General features: G+C 37.4%; 1 protein-coding gene across 3 annotated transcripts in view; it reads right to left on the reverse strand.

Moving 5' to 3' along the window:
• Positions 1-24,300, reverse strand: part of LOC144447513 (atrial natriuretic peptide receptor 1-like) — a 273,931-nt gene that overhangs the window by 89,154 nt on the left and 160,477 nt on the right. For 2 of the 3 annotated variants that reach the window (XM_078137558.1, XM_078137557.1), the window contains exon 1: positions 11,897-13,138. The exons of the other annotated variant lie outside the window; for it this stretch is intronic. In XM_078137558.1, coding sequence (XP_077993684.1) covers positions 11,897-12,626 — 730 coding nt within the window. In that variant the 5' untranslated portion in view covers positions 12,627-13,138. Of the gene's footprint in view, positions 1-11,896; positions 13,139-24,300 lie in introns of those variants that run through there. 3 annotated transcript variants of the gene reach the window in all.

Raw genomic sequence — 24,300 nt, forward strand, 5'->3', positions numbered from 1 at the left:
GACCAGTATTGTTGTGTAAATGTACAACTTTCATATCCAAAGTCATTACATTTTTTTTCTCAGGTCTTGAAATTGATTGGCTTGTTAGATTTCTTAAGGATGTCAAGCTCTGTATTGCATCACTTAATTGGAGGTCGACCCTTACGAAAGACGACTGACGAAAGGTCGGAGAAAGCTGTTGTGGTCTTCGCTTCAATACTCAATATGTACGTGACTTCCCTACAAATGCCTGGAGGAAATACACAGAGGTTCAGACAGTTGTACGATGTGATGATGTATGAAGACATGTAGCTAGAATTCTAAGTCGCATGAGATAACAGATGTACAGTCTTCTCAGAAGGAGTACAAACATGCAAAGAGCTCATACTGTCACCTCTTACATTTATCCAAGGTTGTATAAACATAACAAAGGTTTGAGTGATGAGTTTGAGTATATGAAGTAACACACTTTTTAAAAACCCTAATCTATTCATAGACCCTACACGTAGGGTATATGTTCTGTAGAACATCCTATAACACGTACGCTGGTTCAGAGATTTACCTTCAGTTCGGATTAAAAGTTTGCCGAGAGGCTAAACATTGGCATTTCAAATAGAGAAAAAATACTGATATTTGTGACGATTAGAGGCCAGGGTCTTTTTTTTAAAAGGTTGGATTATATGTACAATACATTACATTTAATATATTGCATTACTCAACACCTCATCAGGTTGAACTTACTAAATATTCTGACCTTGAATTTTATGCATTATGGATTTCAACAGAATATGCCAACAGGGGATTTGTTATAGAGCTGTATGAATATCTTAGTTCATGTACATAATTTGAGGTTCTTCTCATGTAGCCGTTTTAGAAGGGATGAAATGATGATGATGATGATGATGATGATGATGATGATGATGATGATGATGATGATGATGATGATGATGATGATGATGATGATGATGATGATGATGGTGGTGGTGGTGGTCCGGTGATGGGTTTGGTGCTGGTGGTGATGGTGGTGGTGGTAGTACTTGTGTGGGAGCTCAATTGATTTAATTACTACGTATATATCATACGTATGTTCATGATGTTTGTGATGAGACTTCGTAACTCTATTATACAAGTTGGATATTACTGATACATGTACTGCAGTGTTTAAGAATGGTTTCTACTTTTTTAAATTTCCTTTACTTACTTGAGTCATCTATGAAAAAAAAATACACTAAGATCTACACGTGAACTATGCCATTTTCATGTTTTCACCACTTTACAATATTAACGCTGAGCTCCTTGGCATGTAATTGCTTTGCGACTGGCAATTCAAAACAACAACGGTGTCTTTTCTCGAATAGGGATGAAGCACATGTTACCATGGTTATAGCGCTGAATCGCGAATGCTATTTAATTCATGCTCAATTTGAATTGATCAACGTACAATCTCCGTTGAAAATCTGCGAAAATTAATGACTTCTGAATTTATCATCCGAATGCCTCTTTTGAGATAGTTAGTATGTTTTTCCAGGTTTAGAATGTTGAAGTGTTGTGTACGTCTAGCCTATGTCACAATAAGCAGCCACACACGGCCATGCCAGAAGCAATTTCCTCCCACGATATCGCCAAAGTCATGTTATGAACTTGAGAGCAAGATTAATGCGTCGAGCCGTACACAAAATATCGGTCTTTCAAGGCAGACGAATTTTACGAATTAGCGTTCAAGCAGATCCCTTACTTATATTATGGTATTGTCCATCGATCAATGATTCAGGTCGAAACGTGTTTTATGGATATCGTATATGTATATCTACGTCCACTTGGGTGAAAAATTTCCAAAATAATAAATCCATTCCTCGGTTTGCTGCTGACGACGTTCTACTAATCCTTTCGGTCACGTGACACCTACGATTTTACTTTAAGGTCACTGGTCTCAACTTGACGTCTAATACGTGCTTTTCCCCTAGGCACTTGAGATACGATGTACACAAGCTTGACTTGAGTGATTCACAATGAATGAATGTGGGTTTTAACTAGTTCAGCAAACAAAAAACAGCTACATTATTTACACGGGCAACATTGTATGTTAAATTGATTTGGGAAATTGAAGAGTTAGTTGACATCTTAGCTACATTTACAGACTTTAGAAAAACACTGCTGTTTTTCAGCGTTTTCTTTTATATTCACGCATTTGTTAACACTGAGACGAGGTAGCAGTTTGCCGTGGGCAGTACGTTTATGACTTCTAGGCCTTTTATAGAACACAGGCCATTTCTACACAACTCTATTATGTTCAAAACATCGCATTCCCCTTTCAAGAACTCTTTGTTGATATTATGCTATTGACGATGGCGTCGTCACGTTGCTTAGCAACAAAGTCAAGCGTCTAGGTCAAAGGTTGTACGAAGCAACAAACTGGTTCATTTTTACCTGTTTCACGCAACATTCGCAGTCGAATATTGGCGTGCACGTGATAGTATTAATTATTCAAATAACAAAACATCTCGAATTCCATGCTATGCAAATGAACTGTATATTTTTGCTTTTACTTTTCATCCCAAATTAGCATGTAACCTACGTTTTCAGTAATGGAATGTCCTAAAAGTGAGTTTAGGCTCCAGAGTGAACCAACAATTCATTTAGAAGTGTACTTACTTTCACACAACAACACACACACACCAATTTAAGGAAGGAATGCCCTGTTTTATATTCCAAACATGTGGTTTGAAGTGCAAATAAAACAACATTTTTTCAGCAAAAAGCGAATTCGCTCTGTCGCAACCCCAACCGTAAATGCTGTCTCAATTATAAAATACGTTGGTGCAAAAAACCGCGTTTCTTTAGTGCTACAGCTGTAAACCGTTCTCATAAAACCAAATGGTGGGCATGGCCCGATTTAACATAAACGGTTGAATTAATGTACAAGTAATAATACTTTCCGTTAACTACTTGTAATGGTCATTTTATGTTGCTGTCTTCAGACTCCGATTACAATGCTTGGCAAATTCTTCTGCCGGTGCATTTTGTAAACACCGTAACTAGCACCACTCGAGTTTTGTACTGGCTGATCCCCAGACCCGCATTTAGCTTTACGATGCTAAAAGTCACATTTCACCGCTAACATGTCAAATTGTTTTGTAATGTTATTGCCATGATATCTACATACCAATAATCACCTAGGTGACAGAGGTTTAATCCCGACACACTTGAATACTTTCCATGTCCGTTCTAATCGTTTCATAATGGTATGAAAACAGTCACAGTTTTAAATGTGAGAAAACAAAAGGGGGACGAGTACTTGAAATGTAAACTAGCATTGCTCTATATTTATTTATAATTGCAAAGGGTCGTTTATTTTGACTGACAATACCGGACGATTGAAATAATATACTTCCAAAGCATTCGTGTCTGAAAGGGGATTTGTTCTTGTTAACACATGTCAGTTTGTGGTATCCAGCGTACTGGTTTAAATGGAATGTTTTCAATGTGAATAATCTATACAACTGATTTTGATCCGTCATTGACGCCTTTGCAGTAGTTGGACGAGATAGGGGGATGAAAATTTGTCTTGTTTTTACTAATTAATCGATTTCAAAATTTTCATTCCAGTTATAATATCCGTCTGATGAAATCAGCAGCCTCATCACCAAAGCAAATGTTAATCTGTGACTGCAAGGCTGTATCATATGAACTCAATGCGGGGACGTTTCCTTCCTTCCACTAAATCCTTCTGGTAATCCTAAAATGTTTGCTGGTGTTTAGTTTCATTGAATGCCCGCCTGCGGTCATGCGTTATTATGTGTTTTAGGTGTCTAGGATTTTGCTTGTAATTTATTCAGTGTAGTCTGTGTTCCATACAGAGAAAAAAATCTTTCACTTGGATTTTTACATCTAACTACTCCAATTCTCGTTAAAATGCCGACTCGCAAAGTTTTATGATTTTACTTTTTCAATATGACTTAAATTAAGCTGAAATTTTGAGTCAAATGACGCAGACTGGCAGTGAAGACGGTTGTTGGCAAAAAGCCATAATTCCAAAGTATAAAACGTATGCAACGACCTTTAATAACTTTGTACATGTACATTGATACGGAGATTTTTTTGTAGCTTTGGGAAAGGATTACTATATAGCAGCTTAACGAAGTGGGGTAAAGGATGAACTCACATACATCACATTCACAATAGACGCCATGAATAAACATAAATTTCACCATAGACTGCCCTATTCAGATCAGTGGGGTTGCTCTCAATAGTTCTTCGAACTGTGTTTTCTGAGCAGCACAACAATGCGATCTTTACATTGTGATCGTTGCGGCATCCAAAGCCGGCCGTCGGAGTAAACATTTCAATGTGGTACAGTACGTGTCTTTTCGAAGTACTAATAAGTGGTTATTATTCATATCAAGTTCAAAGCCACATAACATCCTAATATCTTCATTCAGTCTGTTACTACACTATACTTACATTGTAAAAATCAGCTTGATGGTTATCAGATCATGCCTACTACATGGGTCGACAAATTAATCCACGGTTTAATAACATCCCATCTAATGAGATGAAATTAAATTGAACCTTATTGATACAACATTTCATTTAAATATATTCTGAACTAGTCTTTCTTGATGACATGCCCCCCCCCCCCCATCAACTAGAATGTATGTGTTGTGTAATAATGTGTGGTGTCTATGGATGACTTCGAAGTTTGTCTGGAATTTAATAGAAACTGAGTGTACATGTGTATTGTGCCAAAACCTTGAGGTTGGTAAGTATACAATTATACAGCTGCCGATATGCATGAGTACACCAACCACACATTTGAAGATCTCTATAACCATTAAGTTTGCGTTGATTTTGGTTGGCTGAGAGAAAAAAAAATGTGTTGTTTTCACACTCGTCGATATTGTTCATTAAGAAATTTCAAGTGTGGCACTGTGTTAGAAATCATTTAGCAGCATCATGTTCAGGAAAAAAATGGCCGCCATTGAAAACATAGTGCTGGACACTTGACCACACTTTCAAGTAGTAACCTTATATATATATGAGGATGTAATTATAAGAAACAAAAATTAGATCATGTGCACGTAGTGTGTCAATATTTCTGATGATCATAGCATATTGTTGTTTATCTAACAAGGGGAATTTACGTCCAGACGTGATTTGTCGAATTCATTATTGCAATAGTCTCGTTCACGTAGTCACGATTATAGAAACGGAACAACAAGAAGGAGATTGTGCAGGCGCATCAAATTTCTCTTTCTGCTCACATTCCACCGTCATCTCCTACAGCATTTATCGAAATTACTTCGTTGGAATCCAACGCAATGCCACTTAAGTGTATCTTACTCAGTATTTGCATCTCATTGTATACACAAAGCTAACTTGCAGACAGAGCTGCATGGCAAATTAACCAAATTCAATGTAGTTCCTCGTGCGTGATATTCTCCAAACCTATGGCTGGGCTATACTTGGCCAAGTAGCACTCACCTAATAACAGACTCGTTAGTCTCTGCAATATACTATTCACTGCAAGATATGTCAGAAGACATCAGCGTGTATAGCGTACCTTAAGTGGCTTGTTGAAAACTTCTCTGTCTTTTTTTTGTGCCAATACAACTCCTTGTCGGGGATTATGAAATCTGTCTATCGCTTTATGAATTGTGAGAGTCATAGCAACTCTCTGAAGTAATGTCCACAATATTTACACCTCCATTTTGAGAGGCGACGAATTCGTACAGTGATGTGAAACTTTTGCTTAATACTAAATTCTGGACTTATGTTGACAAATTGTGTTTCCTTTTTTGACTATGATAATTCGTGTGTTCTGCCTCGCCCAAGTTAAGAGACACTCACTACGCTGATATCAGTCATCAACTCAAAAGCTTTACCACCATAGCATGTCCGCGAAAAGAATTAATTAGTGATTCAAGTAGCAGCCAGTCTAACGTACATACCGAACAAATCAAAGCACTTCACATTATGTGAAGGCATGAAGCACAGTTGGTCAATTTGATTACTGGTCATTGCAATTGTGGTGCCATGACAGCGGCTCTGATTACCTTTCACAACGTGCCTTCAATTACCTTTCTGAACTGTTAAAAGAAATCCACTGTGGACTGCAATTATAACACTAATAAAATCACTGCAATTACCAGAAGTGGAGACGAGTGTGTGCTAATCAAAGTGCCGAACTCTCAGCGATCGCTCACATATACAATTATGGTGTGAACAGGTATGTATAGAAAGCATATGAGAATAAAACCGAAATGAGGGGAAACTTTCTAGATGAGATTGTATTAACAAGAAAAGACTAACATCGTCGGTACATTGATAAGTAAAAAAAACTGTTGAGTAAACCAGTTTCCTTGCAATTTCATGTAATCGTGATGTCGTCTTGGGAAATGCATTCCTTTACTTACTACGTGACTTTTACAGCTCTTACCCTTTCATTTGGAAAGCAATAATACATTGAAATGCATCTGACATTCATTTAGTTTGGTCCCTTTGTGCATCGTTGACAACTGTCCCACCCGTTATCGAAAGACCTGAATATTTATACCAACATGCTGGTAGTGAATTACATTATAATGTTCTTCAACTGACCAAGGTTGTATCACAATACCTGTAGCCTTTACAAAGAGGAATTTGTTTGGTTGTAGTATCAAAGCTTGTGTAACTATTATACATGTATAGTAATATCTAGCAGTGTCATTCCAGACATTCAATATGCCATGCAATCGCCGTAACACCTCGAGTCTTTACTTAATACTTGCATAAGATGGTTTACTGATCAAAAACACGTTGACGACTGTCTCTCTGTTTCTGCACCCATTCGTTCAACATCTTTGCCAGTCTGTCTGTCTCTGAATGTCTACCTGTCTGTCCGTCCGTCCTCTCTGTCTGTCTCTGCCTCTGCTTGTCTGTCTGTCTGTCTATGTCTGTCACTCTCTCTCTCTCTCCCTTTCTTGCTCCATTTAATTATGCATATACAATCATGTAACAGTAAATCGATTACGCAAAACAATATTTTTCCACTGAATTGATTAATTAATCAGGGAACGTTAATTACATACTTAACTGATAACATTGACATTTGACATGTTTGAGTGACTGACAAGACTCAATGGTCGATTTTCTGGTTCCAAGATGCATTGCGCGAGAGGACGTTGTTTACATTTAGTCTTGTTTGACATATCATTTTCATCAAGAATAGTGGAAAGACATGTTAACGTCTTTGATTATGAGTGATTTTATGATAGAACAAAGACTAAACGCTATCAATAACAGAGGGGGATTTTACCTGAGGTGAACCCAGGGTACGGTCAGGTAACACTGAACCATCCCCATGAGTCACAAGCGCGTGCAAACCCCTCAGCGCGTACACAAATACATGACATTTTATGGAGAGACGCCCAATGCATCTTGGAATCGGCAACAGTTCTATTATTGCTAAGGCATATCATGAACTCGAATATTATGTTTCTATCAATTTGTGATTGCCATGGGTAAATGAAAAGTATGTCAGAAACTGTTAATATCAAAATATTAGTTAGTGTATGTTCGCATTAGGCCTAAAAGTATTTTTTTTTTGGATCCAGTTACCCGACCCCACCTAGTTTTTCACTGCCAACCCTAAACGTTTTCTTACGAATTTGAGAAAACAGTGAAAAAATCACGAAAATTGTGAAGTCTTGCAAGGAATAGTGAATGCAGAAACTGACAGAAACTTAAAAAGACAATATAAAACTTTTTTTCCCTATCTGTAACGGCTGTACATCTGGTGAGAAGAAACCAATAACACAGAGACCAAATGGAAAACAACAGAAAACATAACTACCTGAATTAGACACTCACATACGAAAAAAATATATATACATTAACAATAAAATAAAAAAATCTACCTACCCCACCTATTCTAATATTGAGCGTAATCGGAACCACACAATTTTTCTATTAGGCCTTTTACGTAACATAATGTATTTTATAATTTCAAGGTCTGAAGTCGATAACAAAGAAGGAACAAACGTATGTTTAAATGTCATTCTTTATGTCAATGCACATGTTGAATATGTTACGTAACCACTGTTGACAATTAGTGCAATGTAAATTTAATCTGGCAAAAATGATATTAATAAACGTTACTATATTAAAAGCAGCACTAAGTGGAACTTGAACGTTTAAAATGTTCTGTTAGATATAACATGAAAGCATACTTCCACGAATATAATGATTTACTCGTAATATTGTACACCCTGCAGTCTTGAATTACCACTGGGTAAACATATTTGTGTAGCAGTATGCATAATCATAGACCCTTCACGAAATGTTGAGTCTATGACACGATATAGTGCAATATATCCAAGTAAACTGACGCACGCAAAAATCAACCCCCCCCCCCCCAACATGAATTACCATTCAACTTACTATACTATTAGTGTTACCATACTACTTATAGATGAAATAGACCTGTAATTGACATGTACAATGTCCCAATTATTGGCATTTGAACAATTATCAGTGAATATAATATAAAAAATAATACTCGAACTACTTGTGCAACGATGGTTTCATATTGGGTTCTGCTTATTTATTAATACATCTATACTGGGTTTTTTTATCTATTCAAAAGAAAAATATGAAATGATATTCCTGTTATGTAATGATACGATAGTAAAACAATATGGTGATGTTAAAATAAAATTGGATGAATATGCATTATGTTGGAAATACAATCCATTTTTTTAATTATAGACAAGGGCCGCCATCTTGTATGAAGAGAAAGATTATGGAAATTTGACTTGAGGTTTTGTTAAATAATATGCCTGAGAAATATTATGATGAGACATCGAAAATGATGTTCTGAATTTGTCAGAATATGATCGCGAGATAAGCACTAACGACAAATGCTGTTGTGAATTTATCAAATTATGAGTCAGAAAAATTAGCTGTATCCGTGAGACACGTTATGAATTATTCAAAACAACTGAACAGTATGTATCCTTATTGAATTAAATAATAACGTGGTTTGCTAGTAGAAGACAATGCGCAGCTCATCGCCTGTACGAGGTCAAAGTTCATATCAAAGGAAAGATAGGGTATGAATATTAATAAATGTTGACACAAAAGACTTGGTATTGACATGGACAGATGTAGCGGCGATTATTGCAAATGAATCAATTTCAGATTAATATTAAAATGCAGTGATCTCAGAGTCACTGAAATTGACAACATACGCTTAGAGATAGTCGTCATCCATCCATGTGACGCACGCGTGTGTAGTTATTCATTGACAAGGAATAAAATTTAAAAACCGTGATCAGAATTATCAAAATCAATCCTCTAGTCAATAATTGCAATCGTTATTCAAATGCTCATCATATATATGTAAAGTAATGCGAATATTTACATCAGTTGAACGGGAGGAGCGATATGAAATTGAAAATATTGCAGACAGTTGTAACATACATACATACATACATACATACATACATACATACATACATACATACATACATACATACATACATACATACATACACACACACACACACACACACATACATACATACATACATACATACATACATACATACATACATACATACATACATACATACATACATATATTCGTACGACAAAATATCAGTTCACAGAAACAGTTCCCCCTTAGATTTGTTTGGTTTGGTTTGTTTTGTTTTGTGTTTGTTTGTTTTGTTTTTCAGTGAATGTTTACAAGATAGACTCAAATGTATTCCACCATCTCGCAGCATCGACAAATTTAAGTAAATATTTCATGTATTTCGGTTTATTTTCCGTTATTAGTTTCATAAGGGAACGAGCCTCCACATAGTTAAGATTGAGTTCGTTCAGATCATCCCTGTGCGAGTATCGAATTTCATGAAAAATATATAGATTCGTTATCGCTAAACTGTTTGCATTTAATACAAGTACATGGGTAAGAGCGACTGCAATAAAATCTAGTTCGTAATGATCTATACTTTTTTTTCAGTAAACCTTAATATCGAAAAAGCAGGTTGGTGATATACGATATACACCAAAGTTGTCAGCGGTCTGTGTGGGTAGAAATCCCTGAGAAATTATACATGCGAGCCGGAGGTTGTTTTATATAAATTTTAAATATCAATGGCATATATTAAGAAGTGGCGATGTTCATATTCGCTTTGTCGAAACTGAAATTTTCTCAGTTTACAACTAGTAACACTGAAGTAAAGTACTTTCTCTATGTGCTACGCTCGTTTACAGCATTCATATCAAGTGTAAAAGTATACTGTTTCAATTTGTTAAATTTATAAGTCTAGCATGTGACCTTTCTAATCACAGTGCAAAATCGCTGATATACGTCAGTTTACAAAAATCTACATTTCGCGTATTTTTCGAAAATACGACGACGTTGATATACATGATGTTGTCAATTGGCAACTGAAACAGTATACTTTTACACTCGATATGGATGCGCTAGAAATCATTGTGGTAAATACAGAAAATGCTCTACTTTGGTATTATGGGTTGTAAATTTCTTTTATTTTGGGTGGCATGGAAAGTGTATCCAAGTTGTGATATGAAGAGAAGCCACAAGTAGAAACATAAACTATTACAATATAGATTGTATCACAATTAAAAGTTGTATTTTCTTTGACATATATTCTCAGTTTATAGCACGTAAAATGCCTGGAACTCATTCGGACTACAAATTACATCGCCCCACACTCTCGAGTGTTTGACTAACACAGAGTAAACCAAGCTGTCGTGCTAACCAAACATCGATCATTTGTTATAGGGTCCTTGAAATTTGAATATGCCACGTACAACATGTACTGATTTTGTATATATGGGTCGGTAGGCTCGCACAGTGGTCAGAATATTTGCTAGACCTATGCATCGTCCTTGATAAATATTCAAATCATCCAGCAGAACTTCACGTATCAAGATTTGCAAGCCTTTTGTTAGCATCGACTCTGAGATAGGGTACGTTATTGTTTACAACCAAACTGGTGACAGTGGTATTTGAATATGTTACAAATACAAATCTATGTTGGCATGACATGATCGGTTTGCTAGGCAGGTACGTATCGAGTCGTTGGATGCCATGGCATACACTCGTTTCAACCATAGACCCTACACGTTGTTGTCGCAGCTGTTACGATCTCTATCAATACCAGCTAATTCGCGGGTTACATGGCAGACTATGAAACATAACCACATTCAAGCTGCTGCTGTCATTCAATCTTCAAAAACCTGCCCACATATTTTTGGTTTATAGAAATCAGGATTGCCCCTTATAAATTAAAATTACACCAAGGGTATACACGACATAGAAAGAGTATGCCAAGTACATGCCGCTACTTGCATGATTGACGATACATATCATACACAGGTGGAACTTGGAAGAGGAGGGGCTTCATAAGTGTTGCTGTATGTCTGCATTTTTCAATTGCGTAACACTATTTGTTAAAAGACATCATGATTAAAACATGATGATGAGCTGATGAGTGCATAATGCACTCCAGGGTCACACTGACGAAAGCATTCTTACGCAAAGTTAATCCTCCGTGTGAACATGTATGTAGGGTCTATAGTAAAGTCATGGTATAGTACTGGCTACAGCTTACTACATGTAAACACCGAAGCACACTGTAGGCCCAACGACCTGCTGACTTAACTCGCGCTCAAAACAGAACGTTCACTTATCGGCAAATATTCATGAAAAACCTGGTTAGTAGTAGTAACTTGTAAATGTTTCAGTTATATTAACGTAATTGCAAATTGGTGTATCAATCTGTACCCTGGCCGTGACCACGTCACACTAATAATGCATGATTGAAAACTACAACTTAAGTCACCAAATGTGAAACTATAACACCTTCTAGTTGCAAAAGTGTGCATATGTTATATTCGTACTTACTTCTTCCATGCGGAATAACTGCTGTTTTCAAAAGCTCAGCATAGTCCGTTTCTTTTGACTCGTCGAAATCGTTGTAGCCACCTTCCGTCGGTGGAATAACTGAGTTCAAGGCGGCACCGAAAAACCAACAATCCCTATACTCGCTTACCTCCCAATCCACGTGTATTAATGTCGTGACGTTATATTTGAAATGACGAAAAGTTGCTGCCAAAGCCTCGACAGCTTTCATGTATGAACCCTGTGGTCTGGTGACATTCGACAAATCCTCTACAGTGCTGTATTCTTTGGCTAGTGCTGTAGTTATCATAGGGATTTTCCAATGCCTTGCGAATCTGGCTACAGGCGCCACCGCATACTCATTGCATGGTCCAAAAAACACATCGACAGTCTTCTCAGTTAGATATTCCACAGCTCGAATAGGGGCAACAACGTTCGAAGCTTCAGAATCTACAGAACTAACAGTAATATTTACAGACCGTTCGCCGAAATAATACGGTGTCGATAATACTTTTTCAACGGCTATATCAATGGCCGGCAAACACATCTGCAAACGGAAAGGGTATCTACTAATTACATGATTAACAATACTAGAATGAGATGAGTCGTTCGCTTTTGGCAGTATTACTGCTATGCGAGCTGAGTGGACTTCTGCCTGGCACCCTACATATTGTGTTTGGAAAGACACAAGAACGATTGCAGAGGTGACCACAAACCACATTGGTATCACCATACTGTATCACGTTGTGATCGTTGATGATCGAGGAAGTACACGAATCAAGTAGTTGACAAACGTCAAGAAGACTGTAGAATAAAAAATAGCGAATGAAAGACTGAAAGAGCCAGGGCGTGTTGTCAGCGTAGGATCACAAACTGTTAATTGCATATATCGAAGTACGAATATATTCCAATACGTTGCATGTCGAAATGGTGCTACCGTGATACAGCAGTTCGGAGAGTTACATATCACACTGGTACAAGCTCACGATAAGAAGTCTTAACACGGTAACAGATAAAGAGACATAGAAGAACTCTAAGAACGTAATTTGAACCTCGACAACGTTGAAAACAAAATATAACGGTGGATTTTCTTGAATAGGAAGACAAGATTTTCAGGTACTTAAAGTATATCATCAATGCGAGTATGTTCCTCTCTTGTACCCGGAATTCGTGCCGTATAGTCCGTTACAGTTTCGCATGGTATTCCTTGTCTCACGGCGACCAACAATACACTGCATGCATGCATTCACCCTTTACCCGTTTGTAAAGAACTTAAAATCTTGTCTGCGCAAGCGCAGTATCGATGACAACGTCGATGACTCCAAAGCTTGAGTTGTGGAGCTGTGGCGTGTTCTGACTACTACACGCTGTACATGAGTTCTGACGACATTCCTTAGATTGTGTGTGTGTGTGTGTGTGTGTGTGTGTGTGTGTGTGTGTGTGTGTGTGTATCATGGCTAACAGAAAGCTGCCAATAGACGTGGATTTTGATAAGGACTAAAAAAAAATTTAAAAAAACAACTATTCCAAAATTGAGTGTCATCGGAAACACACATTTTTTTATTAGGCCTAAGGATGCATATAATCTTTAAACACAGCCCGATGATAGAACTTGCAGGCGTCCTTGTCGACTGGGGGTTTATGTGTATGTGTGCCATAGGGTGTATATGTATGATTGTCACTGTGTATGTATCATTGTGTGTTTGCATGTGTCTGTATCCACATATTGTGATTATCATGAACACAACGAGTCGTCTGACATATCGACTATGTCGGAAATCCATTCACTACTATAATCAGTCGTCCCTAGGTAATAACTTGTAGTTGAGGCTGATGACTCTGGAGTTTTCAAATGCCTCCGTACTCCCTCTTACTAGTATAACAAACAGCTATAGCCAATTATTATCCTAGATGGTTAGAAATATAACTATTACATTCAACCGACGGCATAAAAATCTTGATGTGCTTTATATTTTACGCCGCTAACATACATAAGCTTAATTCGTGATCGTGATTGAAATAATTTCCTTGTTCCAGACTGAGAATTTGAGTTTTGTATTATTAAGCAGCGCGTGTAATGACAGTGTATTCCTCTCAGAATAGACTTTAAATAAAATATTATAACATAACATAACATAACATAACATAACATAACATAACATAACACGAGTTTAGTATCACGTGCGATTTTATCGGTAAATGTGTTCATGGGGTCAGTTCACAAAGCACGAAGGACGGTAGAGATTGAAGTCGACCAAACAAGGTAGGAATTATATGGTAAGAGCATATGTTTATGGTTAATTACGTCAAATCGCTCCTTTTCATCTTCCAAATCTCGTTTTGTTGTTCACGGTGATAAATCCCAACTTGTAAAATATTTAATATGATAAATCTATAGTGTCTGGGTTTTAGTCACATGATCACGAGAAAGTTTATTAAGAAGGGTATGTTGTATTATTATTTAATGACGTTTTTTCGACTTGAAGATTTTGTTTTGCTCCTTGGCAGATATCAGTATCCACTGGGACATGCTCTCTTGTTTTATTCATCTCTCGTGGCTACACTTTGTACAGCAAAATCAACTAATGCGTATTGTGTTGCATTCAAGAATGTGAACTATACTTTTGTTGTATTCCTGTAGGAATGTAGATTATACGTATGTCATCACCTTTTTTGTCAGAAAGGACGACGGCACGTATCTAGAGCACTGTCGTCGAACAGTTCTAGCGCGTTCCAGCGCTGCAGGGTCAACTTCAAAAAAAAAGACAATTGAGTCCAACGTTGTCAACGATGCTACAGCGCCAACAAGAGGAGGCAGTTCAAGGTACAAAGCGCCTTTCGTTGGTAAAGATACGAAAAAGTATTCAAGTTATAGCGGTTTATAAACAATTGATTACAATTTCTCAATAAAACTGTTCATAACGTACTTCGTAGCAACACTATATAATTACTGAAGTTGGGATTCTGTAAATTAGTCTGTTAATGAAGGGGAAAACTTGATGCAGTATGCGCGATATGTTTCTAAATATTATTTTCGCCGTCACATCATCTTCGTGACTAGACAATTACAAGTGCCTTTCTGCTGTCGATTTGAGTTTTTATGCCATGCCTGTGCACCCAATCTTACGTCATCAACTTAATTACAAGGATCCACATAAATTAACATAATTTATTTACATTTGCCAGAACATTTTTAACATAAATTTGAAACCATTAACAACATCTTCAACTTTATATTGAAGACATATCACACTTAGAAGAAACTGACAATACTTCAAGTAGTATGCGTGGTTTCCCAGGACAAAGAATATCTGACTTTGGTGACATCTTACTAGCTAACAATAGAAGTAACACACTCATTATAATATTGTTCGGTAAATATACAAGAGTGCTGAAAACAGTGTTTATCGTCTATCACATAAAAATGCGAGGATATATGCCTACAAACTTGAACTTTTCCGAAAGCAATCGTCATCTTAAGAATTCTTCAGAGTGGGAAACAATGTAAATGCATAAATGGCGTCAATAGTAGAGGGATTTCTATGTCTTGTTACAGCCTACGGTGTAGTATGGCGTTTTCAATCAATGACATGACGGGGATATAACTCTATTGGTGTTACTGACAAAGGAAGTGTTATTCACGAATTGAAATATATGACGCTGTGCGCGGTTCGCTGTATAGTCACGGTGTCTAGATTATGGCCGATATAAACTGTTCAAGGCTATCTTCAATATCTATTTTTTTGAATGTTAGAAGTTAAACATATTGATTCTAAAACGTGGGAACCTACCCATTTTAATTGAGTGCTTATGGATTTCCATTACATATGGTTAACGTAGCTAGAAGAGGTTTTTCGTGGACATTCTCGCAAACCAGAGCTGTTATTTCTTTCACTACACTTCGAAATAAAGTGGGAGGCTCGTTCAGAACGTTGCCGTAAACAGGCCGTGGTTTGCGACGATGGTTCGTGGAATGGTAGAGTTGATACCGGGAGTTTGAAAACTTTAAGGTATATCTTATGGTGACGCAGATATGGTTAAAACGTTTGTAACGACGACAATGATGACAACAACAACAACGGCGGCGGCGGCGGTGGCGACGACGTTTTCGTTGTTACTGTTATTGATGGTTACAATGTTTAAGCCGTCCCAGCTGCGCATTGCCGTCGTAGTACCGCATACTTATAAATGCGAAGTGTTTTTCCCCCCGGGTTATTCCAGGAGTTGAATATTAAACCATCAAAATTTCGACTGCACTGTGATTTATTTAGGTAATTAGCGTGTTGTTAGATGTATTTAATCGAAATACAAAATTTTCTGTCATAATCGAGATAAATTCTGTTCTCAAGACCATCTTATCTTCCTCCTGTAACTCTAGCAATGAACCCTGAAATACCGTAACTAATCATTTCAAAAGCCGTTGTACTTATTCTCTTCAGCATCATTTTGCTTTAACTGGGAGTGCGCCCTCAGACACCTTAATAAAAAATGCTTCTGTTTCTATTGTCACGTACTCATACAAATGTACCCATTCTCATTGGATAATAACATCTCGTGCTCATGGTTTCATAAAATCAATAACCGTGATAATGAATTCGAAACACACGCTACACTTTATGTTTTATGTCAATACAACGTAGAGTAATAGCATTCACTGTAATTGTGTAACCTGGTAACAGATTTTCACATTTTTAAAAATTCCATAAACTAGGTGAATAGAATACACCATTCACCTAGTTTATGGAATTTCATCAAGTGTCCATTAGGGTGCTGCAGCATTTGTAGGCTTTAAAGTATTAGGAATTATTTTGTTTGCAATGTCCTTCACTTTAATATCATTAAAGCAACTGCTGACTGGCAACTGTGAAATCACTTTTTCCTACTTGTACGTTGCTATGTATATCTTAGGTTGACACAAATCGTTACAATTTTATAACTTCAGACCAAGCTTAAGTTTGAAAATTTAGTACATGTATGTTCTTCTGGGTTAAAGAAATCAGAATCTACTAGTAATAGTACGAGCGAACCCGTTTGTCGGAGGCAAGGGGGGGGGGGGGCTTGCTTGTATAAATACTTGAAGGTACGGATAGGTTGTCACTGAGAATTTCAAATCGAGATATAGTAACCATTACACGGACGATTGTCCCCTCGTTCACTTTATTGAGACGAGTGTCGCAGTGTTTAAAGAACCATAAAATATCGAAAGAAAAGCATTGTGCACTTCACTTTCGTTAGCGCTAGTGTATTCAATACCGAAAAACAAATATTGGCCACGATGAGAAAGGCACGTCACCTAATGAGACACTTCTTTGTTGCATTGCAAAGTTACATATTCAAGAGACTAGTTAAATTTCCTTTCGTTTAATTTTACGAGCAAATATAATTTTTTGTGTTGCTTGTCTTCGGCTTCACTTCAGTAGCTGTTGACCGGCAACACAGACGGTCACTTTTCCTTCATTGTTTGTAGTATTTGATCGGTGACATACAGGTTGCTAAGTTTGATAAAAGGCAGAGAGCTGCCGTTATAATCGAAAACACTTTCGAAGATTAAGGTAATAAAGTTATAAAAAGTTTGACGACAATTGTACAAGGTGAACAGCCGTGCCTCTATCCTTGATATTTCAATCGTTTTAATGTTTTGTACACACAATAAAAGTGAGTCATAATTGGGTACGGACTCCGTATTACACCGGGGGGACTATTTTCTTGCATGTTTTTTTTACTCGTGATGAGTTTAAGGTTATGTCTAGTGATTTTATACATTCACCGTGACGGGGGTAGCCAGGGGAACAGTTCTACTTATTCTGCTAAAGACTTAACTGAAGAGGGTGTAACCTATAATGTCATCGGAGGCATGCATAAACATTGACAGTATAACAATAAATTGACCCTTTCAAGTTGTGTACGCATTTTTCACCGAAGTGAAAAACATGATATGATGTATAGGTACATACCACAGGGCACGTATTATTGGTTAGAAACATGTCACACGAATCCTGCTAAGTACACACTAATCCTGCTACTACAAATTAAATTTATCAATTTACGCTCTATACAATTATAACTTACATATATTATGTACATATATACAGGGTATACGACACGTCTTAACGCTATCACCAGTAATGTATGTATGGTCCGAGTACTAAACAGCGGTCCAGAAAGCAAGTTGGAACTCTGGTTATCATCAAATCTTATGCCATGGTCGATAAACAATGGGTTGTATATATAACTTCAAACTAATATATCACCATCAGTATTATCATTTATAGGGTAAGGAGTCTCACCAAATTTTCAGATGAAGATGTGCCAAAGTGATCCATCAGGCCAGGCCTCACCGTAAAGGACCAGTAAAACACGCACTCTCTCTCCCTCCTGCTGTATCTCTATTTTGCTAGAAGTTAGTCTGTCCATTCACAAACTCTCTCTCTCTCTCTCTCTCTCTCTCTCTCTCTCTCTCTCTCTCTCTCTCTCTCTCTCTCTCTCTCTCTCTCTCTCTCTCTCTCTCTCTCTCTCTCTCTCTCTCTCTCTCTCTCTCTCTCTCTCTCTCTCTCTCTCTCTCTCTCTCTCTCTCTCTCTCTCTCTCTCTCTCTCTCTCTCTCTCTCTCTCTCTCTCTCTATTGTTATTAACCGAAGTTCCCCATGTTTAAGGGATTGTTAGGAGAAGGAAATTTAAGCCGCCTCGGTTTTTCACCACCACATATTTTTGTTTTTAGCGAAAATCTTTAACATTATTACTAACTTCTGTAGATAGACGGCAGAGGGCGCTAGTACAACGATAACATCGCAGAGACATAGATTCCCTGTGATGTTGCATTGGAATACGTGACACAGGTAAATTAAAGTTACACACTTGATATACTATTGGATAAATATATAGTCTAATTATGATAATGAGCTCCCCCAAGCGATTTCTAATGAAGCGTGACGGAAGATACGTCGACAATACTAAATTACTATATTCAAGCCGTGGTTTACCGTCACGATAAGGTCAAAGTTCACACCACAAACCTCTTAATCTATATGTTCTCGTTGACACGGGAAAGTTAGACCATAGATATACCTCCAGGAGTAGACATGCAACAAACGTGGCGTTTGTTAATATATATGTGACATATAAGCTTATAACGTTTTATATCAGAATTCGTCTTTGGGACTGGTTACATGCAAATGAAGCCCACATGCAGATTTGTGGTTTTCATTAACAATCTCTTGTTTCAGACAAAAATTATGTTTTTAATAGAATCAGCCCTCAAAACAAATTGTGGGTATTTTTCTTATGTGATAGTGAAGGATATCTGCCCTCCCTCCCTCCCACTGGGTTTCAACGTGCCCGCCAGCCAAATGCCCACCCAATATTGTGAATGATTTACCCATTTCCCACAAGAAAAATGTTTGTGTTTTCCACTACACCAACAATTCACATGTTTTTCCCTGCCACTATGTCAAAATCAGGACTTCCCCTCCGTAATACGTCCATGTTTGCTCCCCTTCCGATACCCTTTGAAAAAATTGTCCGCCCACTGAAAAATTGCGTATGAATACGTTTTTGCAAGAAAAGCTTCGTTGACTGCACCTGTACTAGTACTCTGTTAGATAAAACATGGTCGTGCCCGGAGGTGGTACCACCTGAATTATGGTTGAACACGGCGTATCTTACAGTCTATAGTATAACGGAAAATGTCCAAAATGAGACCCTATTATACGATATAATTACCTCATATTATTCAATCTCACAGTAGTTCATGAAATCTCTCTAAAGAACATACACTTCAAATTGACAGACTATACGAATTCACTTTGACGTGTTTTGACAGAAATGACCTCTAACATTCTACATACTGACTTTTCAAAAGGAAGTCATCAAAGGTCAACGGTGTTGTCAGAATTCGTAGTTGTTGACGTCTTTCCGGGCTTATATTACAGACCGACGCAAGAACAGGTCTCGGCTCACCGATCGATCGCCGACATTAATACAGCGCCCTCTTTCGGCCATGTTAAAGAGTTTGTTATGTGCATGTTCCAGGCTGGCAACTTATGGCAATATTTCACAGCGGCAAGATTTTGGGTTAAATTTTGAAAACAATGATTGCATTTCAAAAGGGTGCATGTATCATGTGGATATAGTGTATGTAGGAAATAAAATTACTATATCTCTATGATACAGACACCCTTTTGAAATGCAAATACTGGTATTGTATATGTCTGTTTTCATAATTTTACTGTAAAAGCGTGCCGCTGTGAAATAGAAATTACATTTGCGGAACAATTTGTACACGTTGAGAAAAGACCAATTAACTGGTCAAGGCTTCAAACAGACCGTCGTGACAACCGCTGCGTTGAAAATTGTCCAACAAAAACCGGGAATTACAAATAAATGTTTCACTATTTAAAGTATTGACATTCATACCATTATTACGATTTATATATCGAACAAAACAGATTCAAATGTCTGACTGGATAATAACAAATTATGTATTATGATAACTGATTGGTGGTCTACGTAGCTTATTTCGAAATGGCAGACTACAGTTTGGCAAAATCTTTGAGACCATGATGAAAGTTTGATATTCCTTATAAACAAGACTTGAAATTATCAAACTATACGGACTCGACTGACTGTGATATTCGTTAGTCTTTGGTTTACGTCTCTGAACTACATCGATCTGTCATTCATAGTAGACAGCTAAAGTAGAATCCATTCCACGACCGCAAATGTTCGCACGTAAGAAAGATCGAAGACAGTCGGGATTATCTCGCTAAAGCTGCTCCACAACAACGTGTGGATATAGGGGACTTGAAATGTCAGAGATAACGCAGCTCATCGTGCACTCTAGATAGATCCCATACACGCTATTAATTATCATCCGTCTTCGATTTCTCCACCATAATGTTACTTTGTGGCCTACTATACTGAAGTGCGATCTAGTCATGGTTTAATGCTAACTATCTCTTACTTTATGGCTGATCCATCATGTTATATTCTGTGTCAAGATCAAGTCCCCTAGGATTGCTAAAACATCGCCTATTATTTAGAGATCTATTTAAACTCCTTCTTTTCACATGTGGTTATTGTGAGTGAGTAGGTACTATAATGCATGCCGTGTACGGCTTATCTGTTCGGCAGATCGTGTTGCTGTATAATCTACACCGTCCAGTGTTCATACGTGCTCGATCGTCGTATCTGTCTCACAACATCACTTTTGTTACCGTGTAACGGTTTATTAGCCATGGCTGGATGAGTTGCTGTAATTGTAATAAATATGACTACAATCTCTCCAAGCTATACACGAACATGATGCAGTTGCTTGGAAACGTCACCGACGGGGTCAACTTTAGGTTCAACAAATAGACACAAGAAGATAATATGCGATGTTGCAGATGAGTAATTCAGTATCGAAGCCCTTTTTGTGAGTTACCGGAGGCCCCTAATTATTGAAAAGAACACAATTATGTAGAATGCCACGAGTCTGAATTTTGGATATATCAAACCACCATTTTTTTTAACGCAATACTAGCTTAATATCTTCAATTATGGGAAATTCATTACTCTATACAAATAGATATCGACCAAAAATTGCACTAAATGATAATGTATCAGTATCCATATCTATATCACGACAGCTCAACATTTTACATGTGTAGAAGCATGAATGCCATGCTAACCAACCACCTGTTTGCACAGAACTGTACCAAGGCGTCGATAGAGTGAACATAACGGACGTTCAGCTGCATCTCGTCGTGGTACTGCAAATTGCGCATTAAACTAGGATTTGCCCTGGATCATTACACATACAGAAGATAACCAACACTTGTAGTATGTCACCTGGCTGTTGATAACCGCACAAATCATTCAACGCCTACTCTAGAAGCGTAAGAACTAAATTTTCTGCAGGATCAAAGTATCAACTGATAAAACGGCACTCTACACGATTCTCGCTTACTAAGTGAACGAGCCAGCTGGTTGTTTTGATCTTAGTAGTTCTGACATACAGCACGAACTTTGCAGAATTTTACCACAACGCAAACATACATACATACATACCATACACCGATAATTCTAACTCAAACACAATAGTCGGTTTTGGTCCCTGGCCATAACTCACACTTTAACACACACTATTCGGAGTATGAAATCAAATGCTACATGTAGTAGTAAAAATACCGTTGATAAATGTTTATGAATAAGGTTCTGTAAGGTATGTCTACATTGTTAAGTAGTACACGCTATATCAATCAACCTCAATGACCTGTGGTTAATAGCTTTATCAAAATATGTACTAAAACTAACAGTTAACGCTTTCCTATAGAACTTCTTTCAAATCTGACTTATGTCGTCCGTATTATATTGCCCATCTACCCTTCACCCCATCCCATACAATACCAAGTACAATAGTATTGTTTACAGTACACTCACTAGAAGTCACCGAATACGTAAATCAAACTCATGGTTGTCAGGTCCCACAACCCACACTCAAAGACCACTTAGCTTCTAGCGTCCCAAACAACGGCACGTTTAGGAGCGTCTCTTGTCGTCATAACAATGTCATTGCTGACAAGAATACGTTGTATACATATGGTGAAATATACCCAGTCGTCTATGGTATAGTATCTAGTAATATGGCGTTATTACGTCACAGTTTCATGATGTTGTCAGGTAATTTTTCAAGTGTCTACCTTTGTGAATAAGTTCGTTCAAAGTTCTCAACGAAGACGTTCCTGGATTACTCTATAACACGTTCCAAATCAAATCCCATAATCGATCCAGCGTGTCGTATGGGTCAAGGCAGTAACATGTTAGCCAAATATTGACACGAGAAACATGATTGAGCAGCCGGGTTGTTATAATGCAGCGACGCCCCTATATATAAGTACTGCACCGTTCAATCAGTGGAGTTGTTCAGGCTCACATTATTATTTGGAATTTCATTTTTTTTTCATTTCTACCCTTTACCATTTTCATTCATATTCTTTTAGCAAAATACGTTTATTTTACCGACGATCACAAACAAAAAGGCGACGATGGGGGGGGGGGGGTCCACTGCGTATAGATTTTCAATTAAATACACACGTCAGACTTCATTATTAATAATGCGCATTTATAGGTTGTCTGTTTTTACACTTGAGAACAACATATTTCTACCAGCAAGAACGTAATGTTGAATTTGTCAAAACACACAAACATTTGAAACGATTCGCAAATATCGAGTAATTCTAGATTCTTATAATCAGTTTAAAAAAATGTATCGTTTCAGTCTGTGTACGCCACATTCTGTCACTCTGTCTCACTCTCTCTCTCTCTCTCTTTCGCTCTCTCTATCTCACTCACTTTCCCACGTGACTTAATATGTAAAAAAATACAGTATATTTTTACTGGATAATATGTAAACCGTCAGACTGAGTCTCGGGTCATCATATGACGCAGTGGACCACCTGTAGACGTACACTAAATTATAAACACACGGATTGATAGGCAGATAGATTAAAGGTTCATTTGTTTACGGAGAAAACCTCTCAGCTTATTGCTAACGAGTGTCTAGTAATCTAAGCAGCGTAAAATGAAAATTTATGTTTACGATACTAAGACAGCCCAGCCATATTTGCAGAATTACAATTTTATAAAAAGCTGTGGACATACTGTTTGCGAAATTGCAGACTGTATAAAAAATTTGAACACAGCAAACAAACAGTACTAGTGACTTGAATCTGTTATCAAGGAAAGTCGATCAAGCACGGTTCATCGAACTAACATTGCAGATAGAATTATCCAACTTGTCAACCAAGCAGACACTGTCGACAACATAAACGGGTAATAGCCTTCAAAATCCATCGATGTCTCAAAAGTAAGCAACTGAATTCTTGAAATTACCAAAACGAGATCGCTGTAATCATCAGAAAGTACAAAATATCAGTTTCTCCTTTGTGGAATAATGTAGTAGAAATATATCTTAAACACAAAGCCATCCATCTGTTGTCGTTACCAGTCTAGTTATGTAGTGTCTCGTACAATCACATTCATTTCAAAACCTTTCTTTGCCTAACTGGTCATTAGTTGACAAATTTGCCATTGGAATTAAATAACCAGCTATTTCGTATTGATTGGAGCATGAAGATTTTGTTTGGTGGAAAGTGTGTGAGAGAAAGTAATGAAATGTCTTTTATTGCTGTCTGCACCATTGCACCCAAAATGAATACAGACTAACATCATTTGAAGCGAATACAATTTGGCATGACTATGAACCAAGCGCTATATTAGCTGATATATCTGTCAATGGATCCAAGAACTAGGGAAATGTTCTGCCTAGCCGATAGTCACTCAGAGAGGCTCGGGAACACTGCAGTCAGAGAAAAGGACAAAGTAATACACAGCGATATAGAGTAACATATGGGAGGGGTAAAATATGACA

The sequence above is a fragment of the Glandiceps talaboti genome, chromosome 16 (assembly GCF_964340395.1).
Source record: "Glandiceps talaboti chromosome 16, keGlaTala1.1, whole genome shotgun sequence".
Taxonomy (NCBI): Eukaryota; Metazoa; Hemichordata; class Enteropneusta; family Spengelidae; genus Glandiceps; species Glandiceps talaboti.